The sequence below is a fragment of the Coregonus clupeaformis genome, chromosome 20, assembly GCF_020615455.1.
Source record: "Coregonus clupeaformis isolate EN_2021a chromosome 20, ASM2061545v1, whole genome shotgun sequence".
In the NCBI taxonomy this organism is placed as follows: Eukaryota; Metazoa; Chordata; class Actinopteri; order Salmoniformes; family Salmonidae; genus Coregonus; species Coregonus clupeaformis.
The window spans coordinates 63547276-63562102 of NC_059211.1; the positions used below are offsets into that span (position 1 = coordinate 63547276).

The 14827-nt window shown below is 41.6% G+C and overlaps 1 protein-coding gene across 1 annotated transcript; it reads right to left on the bottom strand.

Annotated features, from left to right (window-relative positions):
- Window positions 1-10570: 10570 nt before the first annotated feature.
- klf1 (Kruppel-like factor 1 (erythroid)) lies at window positions 10571-13846 on the bottom strand. Its single transcript, XM_041867319.2, has 3 exons — window positions 13496-13846; window positions 12114-13053; window positions 10571-10897 (listed from the first exon to the last, which is right to left on the bottom strand). Exons 1-3 carry the CDS (start codon window positions 13571-13573, stop codon window positions 10722-10724), a joined length of 1194 nt encoding a protein of 397 aa, XP_041723253.2. The 5' UTR covers window positions 13574-13846; the 3' UTR covers window positions 10571-10721.
- Between the last annotated feature and the right edge of the window lie 981 nt (window positions 13847-14827).

The window sequence follows — 14827 nt, forward strand, 5'->3', positions numbered from 1 at the left end:
GAGGTAGTTGAGGTAATATGTACATGTGGGTAGAGTTAAAGTTCCTAACCCCCTCTCCCTTCCTCTCTCCCTGCATCCCTCTATCCCTCTCTCATTTTTTCCCAACACTCCCTCTTTTTCCCCTCGTCCCTCACCCCCTCTCTCTCCCTGCATCTCTCTCTCCCTCTGTCTGTTTCTCCTAACCTGATCCTGACACTCCCTCTCTACAACACTCTACTCACCTGCCGTAGAGCTCTTTATACTAATCCTTATCCTGGAGTTGGACAGGGAGCCAAAGTTCACATTATGAGAATTTGTGTAATAACCGAAAAAACAACAGTAACATTTACTCTGGCTTACCCACTGTGGGGAGGAGAGAGAGAGAGCGAGTGAGTGTTTGTCTGTGTGTGTGTGTGTGTGTGAGAGAGAGAGAGAGAAAAAGCATAACATGTTTATTTATCAATGTACAGTTTACATATTCATGTTAGCCTATATTAGTATCTGAGTAATCTGTCCACCACATGCGATACACTGACTTTATGTATGGGACAACAAAGCTGAGTTAGGATAGGATACGAACTGCAATGCAGGGATAACATATAAACTTGATTGTTTTTCAAACACACCAACAGGCCAGTAGCATTCACAACCACTAGCCAGATGGTCTTACCAGCTAAGAACCATGTAACAACTGGAACAAAGTCTGATTGTGTGAAAAAAACGTTGCGGGATCAACAGATTTTCTGCTGATAACAAGCTCAGGAAACAATATTGCCTTTGTCCTCACACTAAGGTGACTGTCCACATATTTAGTAGAGAGAGAGAGAGAGAGAGAGAGATCCTAGTCTAATTATACCAGGGAACTGGGATGGAAAATAGTCATGAGATGTCCTCCAAGAATAGAGTAACATTGTCCAAAGTAACCCAGACTGTGTAGAACCTCTTTTAAAGCTCTTCTGAGAAAGATAATTCCCACCATAGAAGTATATTATATTGTCTCATATACCATGGCTATCGGCCAATCAGCATTCAGGGCTCAAACCACCCAGTTTATAATGTTTCATATACCCTGGCTATGAGCCAATCAGCATTCAGGGCTCGAACCACCAGTTTATAATGTCTCATATACCATGGCTATCAGCCAATCAGCATTCAGGGCTCGAATCACCCAGTTTATAAAAGGCCATTGAACACAAACAATAGGAGGATTCAACAAGATGTATACAAAAAAGAACAGAACTTGGTCTAAAGAGCCTGAAGTATGAGCTTATTATTGACCACCATTCACCGTCTATGGGTTGTGTACCATAGAAAAGTTATTGTCAAATACCATAATCCTACAGTATCGAAATGTAAAGCATTTTCATTGTTGATCATGTGCCCCCTTATCCTCCTCGCCCCCATCCATTCTGGATTTTTCATCAAATGTTCTCTGGACTGATCTGGAATGTTTATCTAATGTTCTCTGGACGGTTGGCAGATTGGATTACAATGGATGTAATCAGCATTGTGTCTGTATCACACTAAGGCTGTACTCTGTCTAAATGAGTTGTGTGTCATGCCTTGAACAATAGGGGTCAACAACACGTCTCTCTCTCTTCCCCCTCTTTCTCTCTCTCTCTCTCGCTCTTTTTTATTTTTATTTCACCTTTATTTAACCAGGTAAGCCAGTTGAGAACAGGTTCTCATTTACAACTGCGACCTGGCCAAGATAAAGCAAAGTAGTGCAATAAAAACAACACAGAGTTACATATGGGGAGGCAGGTTGCAGGAAAGTATATTTTGTAGAAGGATGAAAAGTCTGATAGGGAAATATGTACGAAAAATACAAAAAACTGGGTATTTACAGGCTATTTACAGACACACGACAGAAACAAGACTGCACTACTTCGCCATCTTGGATTCCTTCTCCATCTTGGCTCTCTCTCATCCTTACTTTCCTACAAACACCCTCTGTATCCTCAATCATTCCTGACATACACGCTATTTTCTCCCTCCTGCAAAAACAACAATCTGTCAAACAACATAAAAAAAGACTGAATCCAAGTCCATGGCTATTTTAGTATTGCTAAGGAAACCATCCATGCTATATAGATCTGCTATCTTCATTTGACCAGTTTCTTAGAGCAGGAAAACACACTGAGTCCAAGTCATTCCACAGAGGGCTGAGTGGCTGTGGGTTTTCACTCCTCCCTTGGACTTAATTGATGAATTAAGGTCACTGATTAATAAGGAACTCCCATCACCTTGTTGTCTAGGACTTAATCGAAAGGAAAAACCAAAAACCAGCAGACACAAGGCCCTCCATGGAATGAGTTGGACACCCCTGCACTGAGTATACAAAACATTAGGAACACCTTCCTAATATTGAATTACACCCCCTTTTGCCCTCAGAACAGCCTCAATTCGTCGGGGCATGGACTCTACAAGGTGTTGAAAGCGTTCCACCGGGATGCTGGCCCATGTTGACTCCAATGCTTCCCACAGTTGTGTCAAGTTGGCTGGATGTCCTTTGGGTGGTGGACCATTGTTGATACACACGGGAAACTGTTGAGTATTTAAAAAAACAGCAGCGTTGCAGTTCTTGACACAAACCGGTGCGCCTGGCAACTACTACCATACCCCGTTCAAAGGCACTTCAATCTTTTGTCTTGCCCAATCAACCTCTGAATGGCACACATACACAATCCATGTCTCAATTGTCTCAAGGCTTAAAAATCCTTCTTTAACTTGTTTCCTCCCCTTCATCTACACTGATTGAAGTGGATTTAACAAGTGACATCAATAAGGGATCATAGCTTTCACCTGGGTTCACCTGGTCAGTCTATGTCATAGAAGGAGCAGGTGTTCATAATGTTTTGTACACTCAGTGTAGTCCTGCTCAACAGGAAATGTGAATTATTATGTGGATTATCATTCATGGACATTTTTGTAGGGGTTGATAAATTTTTCGTTAGGGCAAATCAAGTCTGACATTTTAAAGTGGGAGTTACAAACTTTAGAAGCCTTTTTAAAACTTGAATACACTACAAGTGTCACGGTTTCGGCCGAGGCGGCCCCTCCTCCTTGTTCGGGCAGGTTTCGGCGGTCGTCGTCTCCAGAGTACTAGCTGCCACCACTCTATGTTTCTTGTTTGATTGGTTTTGTCTGTTTGTCACACCTGTTTTGTGTTATGTCCTAATTAGCACCCTATTTAGTTTCCTTGTTGTTAGTTAGGTGTTGTGTGTAATTGTTCCGTGTCGTGTTGCTGCGCTACTTGTATTTTGGTGCGCTATTGTGTGCTTTCCTCCTTGTTTGTTGTTTAGGAGTAGATTACGCACTTATTTACTGCGCCCGTTTGTATACGCCTGTGCGCGCTTTTCTCGCCTCCGGGCTGGTTGTGGATATTCATTGTGAATTCTACTAAAGTATTTTGTTGGACTTTACTTCTGCCTCCTGCGCCTGATTCCACACCACACCTACCATAGCAACCTTGACAACAAGTTAGCATTTCTGAATTGGCTCCATTTAATAATGCAGTGTACACATCTTTTTATAGATGTTCAGTGACGGAGGGTTGTTGAATATTAAGGAGTGTGTGTGTGTATATATGCGCAGGGGGAACGTATGTGTGTGTGTGTGCTCATACTCACGCCAGTGCACATTCGTCTGTAGGGTGGGGGGTATATGTTGCGTAATCCACCCTGCCTGAGTACTTATGTAAGCGTGTACGTTGCAAAAAGAGAAGTCAACAGTCCAATGGATATAGATGGCCTAGTTTTAGGAGGGACGGGAGAGCGGCAGAGAGAGTGAATGCAGGGTACAACGCATTCTCATGGATAAAATGTATGCACACATGACTGTAAGTCGCTTTGGATAAAAGCGTCTGCTAAATGGCATATCATTATATTATTGTCAGAAGTCTAGAACATTCCTCGGCCTGGAGTGTGTGTGTGTGTGTGTGTGCATGCGTACGTACTCAGGTCAATCTCAGGAGTCTATAAAACATTCCTCGGGCTGGGCTGCTGGTTCTGTAGTGTCTGTGATGTCGTCATAACATGACATCAGAGATCTGTTGTCTTCATAACATGATCATGATGTGACATAACATATGGAGGGGTAACCTGGGGTAACATAACATGGAAACTTTGCATTGCTACTGTAGACTGACTGGTGCAGTACAGGAACTACTAGTATTAAATAGTGATATTTCACAAAACATAAAATATGATTTGACGCACACACAGTATATCTCTATTTGATGATAGGATCTCGTGAGGGTTTTTTTAAACAAAAAAATATGTATTTCCCTTTCAATCAATCAATGAAATGTATGTTGTAAAGCCCTTTTTACATCAGCAGTTGTCACAAAGTGCTTATACAGATACCCAGCCTAAAACCCCAAAAAGCAAGCAATGCCTGTCCCTTATCCTGCACACAAACAGTTTTAGTTATTGTTGTGAATAAGCTTTTTTTGGAAAGCTCTGCCATACCCATCCAGCAACTCTCCTATGATCTGGGTCAGGTCACACTAGGACAACTAGTAAACAACTTCCCCTCACTTCCTAGTACTGATCCTCTTACAGACTGGGGTTGCCTGGCAACAAGTCTCGGTAGGCCAGGACAGTGGACAATTGAGAGAAAGTAGTACCAGAGATATAATGCCCCTTGATACTTACAGGCTTTGGAAGTACTTAGAACCCAGAGTACAAAATACTGAGGAAGGATACATATTTGATGTGAGCTTTTAGTCAACTCAGAGTCTCCCATTGTTGGTGCTGTGCATTGAAAAACTTAATTTGCCTGTGTTTTATAAATATTTCCCCACTATGAGATTGGAAAATTACATTGAAATTGTGAAAGTAATGATAATGCCCTTTTAGTGTAAGAGCTAGCTGTTTGAAAAGACCGCCTGAAATGTCCAGTGGTGGAAAAAGTACTACCCAATTGTTATACTTGAGTAAAAATAAAGATACCTTAATAGTAAATGACTCAAGTAAAAGTGAAAGTCAGCCAGTAAAATACTACTTGAGTAAAAATCTAGAAGTATTTGGTTTTAAATATACTTACGTATCAAAAGTAAATGTAATTGCTAAAATATACTTAAGTATCAAAAGGAAAAGGAAAAGTATAAATAATTTAAAATTCCTTATATTAAGCAAACCACAAGGCACCATTTTTTTGTTTTATTTATTTACGGATAGCCAGGGGCACACTCCAACACTCAGACATCTTTACAAATGAAGCATTTGTGTTTAGTGAGTCCGCCAGATCAGAGGCAGTAGGGATGACCAGGGATGTTCTCTTGATAAGTGTGTGAATTTGACAATGTTCCTGTCCTGCTAAGCATAAAAAATGTAATGAGTACTTTTGGATATCAGGGAAAATGTATGGAGTAAAAAGTATATTATTTTCTTTAGTAAAATTAAAAGTAGTCAAATTAAAGTAAAATTAAAAGTAGTCAAAAATATAAATAGTAAAGTAAAGTACAGATACCCAAAAAAACTACTTAAGTAGTAGTTTTACTTAAGTACTTTACACCACTGGAAATGTCAGCTTGTTTTGCATGGGTGGGGTTTGGTTTAAGTTAATAGACCAATAACAAAGAAAGTTTGCCCTCCTCTCTGCCAATAACAGCTAGTGTCAGGTTACATATCCCTCTGTAGCTCAATTGGTAGAGCATGGCGCTTGTAACGCCGGGGTAGTGGGTTCGATCCCCGGGACCACCCATACGTAAAACAATGTATGCACACATGACTGTAAGTCGCTTTGGATAAAACCGTCTGCTAAATGGCATATTATTTATTATTATTATTAGGCTCCTCCAATTAGGCCCCTCACTCAGACCACTCCCAGACAGTCCAAGCTAAATTCTTGCTTGAGAAATTGCTTTTTGCTAAGAAGCTATTTCAATTTTTTTGTAATCATTTATATTGAAAACAATCACAGTAAGGTACTTAATTGTCACCCAGAAAATATTTTATATTGAGTTAAAAATGGCTCCATTGGATCTTTAATTAAAAAATAGGTTTTAGTGTGTCTCTCTAAATAGAATGCTTAGAGAGGGAAGTGTAGCATTTCCAGGAAGTGTATCAGTAGGCTATGTACTGTATGTGAGATGTGCATCATGGTACATCATGTTCCAATGGGTAAAGGAAAGCATTTTGCTGTAACAAGCATTTCGCTACACCCCCAATAACATCTGCTAAATATGTGTATGTGACCAATAAAATTTGATTTGATTTGAAAACATGTTTTATTAATTTAGTTACTTAACTAGTGTTATTGTACTGTATTCTGTTACAAGTTTTAGGAAGGAAAACAGAAAAAGGAATACATTTGACAGGAAGGGTTAAGGTTAGGGTTGAGGGTCAAGGTTGAACTGGGGTGTAAACATGAAGCTTAGGTTAGGGTAAGGGTTGAGGGTTAGGGTTAGGGCTGAGGCTAGGGTTAGGGAAATGGCTGTAGTTAGGGTTGAACTGAGGTGTGTACATGAAGCTAGGGTTAGGGTAGGAGGATCCTCAAAGAACACCAGGGAGAATTGTCACTTGTTTTCCCCTTTGTGCATTCTGCCAAAGTGAGAGAGAAAGACAGAGAAAGAGAGTTGAACAAATGTATTCATTCATTTGAGGGGCAGTATGTATAGAGTCATTTAGGACACTGAGTTTCAAGTCTTCCCTTACATCACCACTCACGGTGTGTTATGTTTTTCTGTGTTTTTTCTGTTTGTATGTTTGTTTGTTTGAGAGAGAGAATGAGAGAATGAGAGAAAAATAGAAAAAGAGAGAAGGGAGGGTGTAAGGAAAAGGTTGCATTGTGGGCCATGACACAGCCTCTGTCCTCATACTACCTCCTAAATCCCTCTCACCTTCCCTCCATTTCCCCCTCTCTCCTTCCCTCCCTCCCTCTGTTTTATCCTCAGAGTGCCTTACAATACATGACTATCAATGACGGGGCCATAACATGAGATAATATGATGATTTTTAGTTGTTCTTCTCTTCCCAGCTCAACACATCTGTAGGGGGTTGGGGGGTTCTAACAGAACACTTGGAACTCTTTCATCAGTTCTGATGCCAGGTTGTCTGTGCCCTGTGCCGCACCCTAATTCAACTCTTACCTTGCCTCACCCCTTGGCCCAGCTTCACCCTCTTAGGTTAGCATCGCTCCTACCAGGGTTGAGTCAATTCAGGAAGTAAACTGAAATTCAAATTAAATCATGGAAAAAATTACATTTATTTTCAACGATTTGTCAATCAACTGAAAAGGAGAAGCTATTTATTAAAAAAGTTGAATTCAAATCATTTCCTGAATTGAGTGACTTCAATTTGAATTGACTCCAACCCTGGCTCTTACAGTAACCAACAGGTACAAATACTGAGGTCAGCCTTTTCATCCCTGGGTGCTATGTCAATATTGCACCATTTGGCAAATACCAATAGTTTGTGTCCTTGAGACAGCATGTCCAGTGTAATCATTCATCATGATTCATGCATCATCATGAGTGGGGGACATTTTTGAGTGGGTATGTGTGATTTTGCAATGTAGCACAGAGTAGATATCTGGCTTTGACATCAGTCCACTTAGACCTACCTTTAAATCTATGGAAATAGATAGCCTGACCTGGCTTCAACTTTGACCTTGCTTCACCCCTGACCCTGCTTCAAACTAAGGCCAACATGCTCCGGTCCGCATCTCTCCTACAGTAACAAACATTGACGTCAGCCTTCTCATCCGTTGATGTTCTGTCAATAGTACACTGTGTCCATTATGAGTAGTAATCATCAAGCTTGGATGTCAGTTCACTGACCGTTTTAAAATAATAAAACACTATTTATAATAAATATGGAAATCCATGCTTGCGTTCAAACTATGATCTGAATATGATGAGATGAGTTTGTGTGGCGTGTTGTCGAAGCCCAGAATATGAAACAAACAAACAGATGGGCCTTTTAGATCACATTATCATGTGGATTTGTAATAGAATGTGGTCTGTTATGATGGTGTGAGACAAAATAGCGTGTATGAATGAGAGTGGGTGTGTGAGAGAAAGAAAGATTGATGGAGAGAAAGAGAGAAAAAGAGATTGAGATAGAGAGAGAAAAATAGAGTCAGAGAGACAGAGCGAGACAGAGGGAGAGAGACAGAGAGAGATAAACAAACATAGTGATGAGCTCCATAATGTGGGTGAATCACCACAGTGCGGCTGGGTTATGTAAAGAGATTATCTCTCTCTCTCTCTCTCTCGCCTGCCTGCCTGCCTGCCTGCCTGCCTGCCTGCCTGTAGAACAGAACACAACAGCTCTGTGAATAACACCAGCTGTCCAACAGCAAACACAGTCAGGTCCATGGGCACCATCACATTCAGAAGATGCCCAAGATGTGGACCGCAGCAAAGCCATGCAGCTATCTCCCCATACTCTTGTTGGTGCTCGTTCTGCCCATCAGCAAGGGAGACTGTTAGCGCTACGGACAATGTCACCGCACTTGACTCCAAAGCCAATCCAACTCAAATTCTAACCAAGGACAATCGTGATTGGAACGATTGATCCTGGTGGAACGCCAGGACACAGGTGCTTCGTGGTGCTTCACAGGTGCTTCCCCCCCCACACACCGTTTTTTTCACGCTCAACAGTTTCTTGTGTGTATCAAGAATGGTCCAACACACAAAGGACATCCAGCCAACTTGACACAACTGTGGGAAGCATTGGAGTCAACATGGGCCAGCATTCCTGTGGAACGCTTTCAACACCTTGTAGAGTCCATGCCCCGACGAATTGAGGCAGTTCTGAGGGCAAAAGGGGGTGCAACTCAACATTAGGAAGGTGTTACTAATGTTTTGTCCACTCAGTGTACACGTTCTTGCACTAACACTTGCACTTATCTTTTGTTACTAACACTGACTTTGCTGATATTGACGAAAAGTTTGACTTACTATGACTGTGATATGTGGTTGTCTTACCTACCTTAAGATGAACGTGTTAACTAAGTTGCTCTGGATAAGAGTGTCTGTTAAATGACAAAAAAGTAAAATATGTAATCACTTCCTAATATCCCTATACAACAGAGACGCCTAGTGGTTCATTGATACATTTGCGCTTCACTCGTAAGTGTACACATTTACTGAATGAATTTACATTTTACTGCAGATAACTTCGAAATTAGAAACAAACGGAATCATGCAGACTCAAATAGCTTTATTAAAATTAGCAAATTATACAAATACAACTTTTGAGAGAAGTTTGAAGCACTCAATTACCAAAGTGATATAAAAAGTATGAAGTTATTAATTATATTAATATGAAAAGCCTTGCAAATAAATACATTTTTTAAATTGGAAATTATACAAAATTGATCTGCTTGGTGTATTTTCGATGTGGTTTAGTTGAGGTGATCTGTCTCTATGAAATTCAGACAATAGTAACTTTTACCACATGAAAAGTTGATATCTTAACCAAATCTTAACCTTAATTTAAGAAACACATCTTAGCCTTAATAAAACAACTTTTATCTACAGATAATTTACAGGAAATATTAAGATCCATAAATATAGCGTTGGAAAATGACACTCCCCAGTGACACAGCCTGTATTTACCTTTGAACTTTGTGTACCTTTTGGGTGCTAATGTCCTAACCTAGGTTCCAGACTGCCTTCCATTGGACGTCTCCACTACAAGAGCAGCAAGAGGAACTGCCCCTCCTTACCTTCAGGCAATGCTCAAACCCTACACCCCAACCTGAGCACTCTGTTCTGCCACCTCTGGTCTCTTGGCCCTCCCACCCCTACGGGAGGGCAGCTCCCACTCAGCCCAGTCCAAGCTCTTCTCTGTCCTGGTACCCCAACTACCTCTTCAAATAGTATCTTAAATCATCCCCCTCCTCACCTCGACCCCAAAGAAATACTACAAAAATAATAATTCCAACACCAACACTTGCTCTTTACTCTTTACTCCGACCCCGCCTTTCAATAACTACGTTATTGAGGAAAAGTGTACTTTCTATGCCTGTGATATGTGGTTGTCCCACCTAGCTCTTAAGATGAATGCACTAACTGTAAGTCGCTCTGGATAAGAGCGTCTCCTAAGTGACTAAAATGTAAATGTTTATTTTTAGTGTTAAGTCAGTCTGTAACTGTAAGGCTCTTTGTTACTTTAGCTGTTTATAGTGTGTGGACAACGTATATCCACTGTATATCTTTGAGTGGTCACGTCTCCTCTTCATCCATGATAACACTACTCTGCGTAATAGTTGTGTGTGCACCGCGTGTGTGTTGATTAGATTAGTGTGCGAGAGAGAGAGAGAGAGAGAGAGAGAGAGAGAGAGAGAGAGAGAGAGAGAGAGAGAGAGAGAGAGAGAGAGAGAGAGAGAGAGAGAGAGAGAGAGAGAGAGAGAGAGTGATCGAGAGAGAGAGAGAGAGCGCGAGAGAGAGAGAGAGAGAGAGAGAGAGAGAGAGAGAGAGAGAGAGAGAGAGAGAGAGAGAGAGATAGGAGACAACAGGAGAGAGAGAGTGATTGAGAGAGAGAGAGAGAGAGAGAGAGAGTGATCGAGAGAAAGAGAGAGAGCGAGAGCGAGAGAGAGAGAGAGAGAGAGTGATCGAGAGAGAGAGAGAGAGCGAGAGAGAGAGCGAGAGAGCGCGAGAGAGAGAGAGAGAGAATGAGAACCAGAACGACAGTGGAGAGTGTGTGTATACAGGGACACGCATATTAGTGTGAATAATCTCACACAGCCCAGTCATACCCATCCTCCTCTCATCTCCTCTCCTCTCATCATGTGTGTCTCTTCATGTGCAGGGCCAGGTGGTCTGAGCGGGAGAAGGCTCTCTGACACAGCAGACACTCGTAGGGCTTCTGACCCGTGTGTTTACGGTAGTGACGGGTCAACTCGTCTGAACGGGCAAACTTCCACCCACAGCTCTCCCACGTACAGTGGTATGGTTTTTCCCCTATGGAATCAATAGCACACAAAAGCAACCAGTGTCAAAATCAGCCATCAGTTGGCTCATAAGTGACTTGTTTTAAACACTCCGTAGCAATTGTAATCCCTCCGCATTTGTTGATAGAAATGTGTTGATAATTCATAGTGTAAATTGTATCCTATTCAATAGGGTTAGTGCAGTCCAAGATCCTTGGGACGTCCCTACCCTAACCTTAACCCCTACCCTTACCCTAACCATAACCCCTACCCTTACCCTAACCTTAACCCTTACCCTTACCCTAACCATAACCCCTACCCTTACCCTAACCATAACCCCTACCCTTACCCTAACCATAACCCCTACCCTTACCATAACCCCTACCCTTACCATAACCATAACCCCTACCCTTACCCTAACCATAACCCCTACCCTTACCCTAACCATAACCATTACCCTTACCCTAACCATAACCCCTACCCTTACCATAACCCCTACCCTTACCCTAACCATAACCCCTACCCTTACCCTAACCATAACCCCTACCCTTACCCTAACCATAACCCCTACCCTTACCCTAACCATAACCCCTACCCTTACCCTAACCATAACCCTTACCTAACTCTAACCGTTTTACATTTCAACTTCAATGGGTTGACGTCAGAGTTGGGACATCCCAAGGATCGTGACATGTGGTTGTCCCACCTAGCTCTTAAGATGAATCCACTAACTGTAAGTCGCTCTGGATAAGAGCGTCTCCTAAGTGACTAAAATGTAAATGTTTATTTTTAGTGTTAAGTCACTGGTTGACGTCAGAGTTGGGACATCCCAAGGATCATTTAGACTTTTTCTATTCAATAGCCATTACTACTAAAAGCCATAAATCATTATTTATCCATATGAAGTTGTCCATCATGCAGTTCTGCCTATTAGCCGTAATGAATATGTAATGAATATGCATTATGCATTAATGCCTCAATACCAGTGTAATGTATTCTAATCTCTGTATTCTTACCTGTGTAATGTATTCTAATCTCTGTATTCTTACTGGTGTAATGTATTCTAATCTCTGTATTCTTACCTGTGTAATGCATTCTAATTTATGTATTCTTACCTGTGTAATGTATTCTAATCTCTGTATTCTAATCTGTGTAATGTATTCTAATCTCTGTATTTTTACCTGTGTAATGTATTCTAATTGATGTATTCTTACCTGTGTAATGTATTCTAATTGATGTATTCTTACCTGTGTGCGTGCGGAGGTGAGCCTTGAGGTGGGAGCTCTTGGTATATGTCTTACTACATCCTGGGTATTCACAGCTGTGGATGGCAGCCCTCTTCTTCACCACCATCCTGCGGCTGCGCTTCCCCTCCAAGTCACCAGGGGGAACCCCTGAGTAGACAGCCAGGTGGGGCTGCTGGGGCTGGGAGTGGGGGAAGTGGCTGGAGGAGGCTTGTTGGTGGTGGTGGTTGTGGAGATTGTAGTTGTTCTGGTTGTGGTATAGACCCGGGTGGTGGGGGTAGTTTTGGAGGACGCTGTAGTGGTGGGTTCGAGGTTCAGAGGTCATAGAGGTTGTCATGGAGACAGGGGCTTGGAGGAATCTTCCATCTTGAAAGGTCACCATGGAAGTGTATTGTTTGGGGTAGTAGTGTCCCATTCCAAAGTCCCATGATTTGGCCTTAGTGAGGACAGCAGTGGCTCTATCGCTGCCATGTCTCTCCTGGTTTCTACCGGGGGTGAAACCATACTGGTCCACGTCTGGTTGAGTGGGGAATGATGATAATGATGATGATGATCGAACCTGTTGGTCATCACTAAAGGACCAGTTGTAGAGTTCTGGTATGCCTGAACCAATGGTCTCCAAGGGGGTGAGCAGCTCTCCCATCAGGCTACTGCTGCCCATATGAAGCCTGTCTGGAATTATTTGGTCCTTCAACACCCCTCCTCCATCATGGTACAGTCCAGTTTGGTCCGGTTGAGGAAGATGCTGAGTGTTGTAGTCCAGAGAGGGGTTCAGCTCAGGTGATGGGCTGCTCCAGTCAGACAACAAGAACTCCATGTCCCATGAGGTTTCACTTTCATCGTCCAGGTGAGGAAGAACCGGCTGCTGGTCACTGGTGTTGCCAGGTGACGTCCTCTTGGTTTGAGAGTCCAGACTGAGAGCGCCATCCTCAAATTTCCACACCTTGTGTGATAGTACAAAAACATCAGTTCATATCAAGCCTCTCTAACTTCACATAAATATGGAAATAATATTTTACTCTAAAAACCAAACAACACCAACTAACAAGTTAAAATAACACTAAAAATGCAATTGCAATTAACCATTTTACAATTAAATCCTAGTTTTGTAATTATTTTTGAAATAAAATCCATTTGATTTGAACAGGTCTTAAATCAAAATAAATGTATTTTATTAAATGTTTTGGCTTTGTTGGGGATATGAGGCTGTGCTTGTGCTCACAATGCCTCTTCATTGCGAGTCAAAACATTTTGTTCAAAGAAATGTTAATGGCATTTAGACACTGCTATTAGCCCCAACACTCACCCTCTTAAAACAAAGTTATTCAAGTTTTTTTAATTGTTTCAGCAAAATGTAGAAATAAAATAACAAGTGGAATACATACCTTCATATTGTCATTAGAGTGAACAAAGTTTGAGAAGGAGCTAAAGGATGGTAGCACAGCAGCTTGTATCCCAGCCATCTGATCAGTTAGAGTTAGATGTCAACTTTACACGGCTTACAGTGGTGACAATATTGTGAGGTTTGTATTTTCTTTTACATGACCATCTCACAATGCTTAGACTATTGCAAATGTTAAGTAACCAGTCCTCCTGAAAACAGTTCCACCTGTCTCTTATCCAATTTGACATAGCAAGTAGCCTACTTCTCTTTTTTTACAGCTGTCGTCTCTCCATTCTACCCCTCTACCGTATCCCCCCCTCTTTCTCTCTTCTCTCTCAGTTTGGACGTGACTTCAAATCTTCTCTATTCATGTATCTTCTGATGACCGTTGGGGGTGGGACGTAAGTGTGTGTACTATGCCAACTCCTTTTCTTACTCCAGTCCTCTCTTCTAAACCAGGAGAAAGAGTGAATGAACAGTTGTGCTATCTCCCCCCCGCTACCTTCCTGTTTCTGGATCCTGAGTAGAAATCCAACCTGTATGATGCTGACAACACCAATCTATGGCCAGCAAAACAATTCCAAACTGATGTAATTCTAGCTAATTAATGTTATGCACTTTGTTTTGCACAAAACAACTGAAAATGTAATTTCAAGTGTATTAGAATTTGTGTTTCTCTGACACAACGTTATGGCATACAGTGCAAGCAGAATACCATACTGACATTTGCCTCTTCATTCAGCTTTCAGCTTCATGAACCAACTCAAACTCTCCTCCCCCACTACTACAACTGCTACACACACATTGAGCAGTACACACACCTCTGGGACATATGGTTCTGAGAAGACCTGTGTGTGTAGTAGGTGATTATGTGGTGGGCTGTGTTTATCAGTCTGTATGGGGGCCAAGAGAGGCCCCTGTTTGACAACAGATAATGGTGCTGCGGACTACTGCCTGGCCCTGTTGACTGCTCCATACACAGATAAAGACTCTCTCACACTTTTTTTTTTTACAATCTTTCACTTTACGTCTACAGAGAAGTACTACTAGGGAAAAACCTTGTGTTAGAAAGGAGCTACACTTAAGTGTTATGAATGCCCTAGCCACTAATAACATGTATATTATGCCATCATCATTGTACAGAATTTGTGCCATCATTGGTGTAATATAATTCAATGTACTGTATCGGTATACATGAATTGTACTAATAATCAGATTATATTAATGTGAAATGTTTATATTTGCAAGCAATTATTTAATTGCCAAAATGTCCACCTACTTCTCAACCTCATTCTCCACATCCTTCTCCACCTCCTTCTCCACCACCTCCAGA

What these genes read in the sequence shown, in the direction of transcription:
- klf1 (XM_041867319.2), bottom strand. Translation starts at nt 13,573, where the DNA reads ATGGCTGGGATACAAGCTGCTGTGCTACCATCCTTTAGCTCCTTCTCA. An exon ending in ACTCTAATGACAATATGAAG is followed by an intron (nt 13,054 to 13,495) that starts GTATGTATTCCA and finishes CTATCACACAAG; the next exon opens with GTGTGGAAATTTGAGGATGG. An exon ending in TCACCTCCGCACGCACACAG is followed by an intron (nt 10,898 to 12,113) that starts GTAAGAATACAT and finishes TTGATTCCATAG; the next exon opens with GGGAAAAACCATACCACTGT.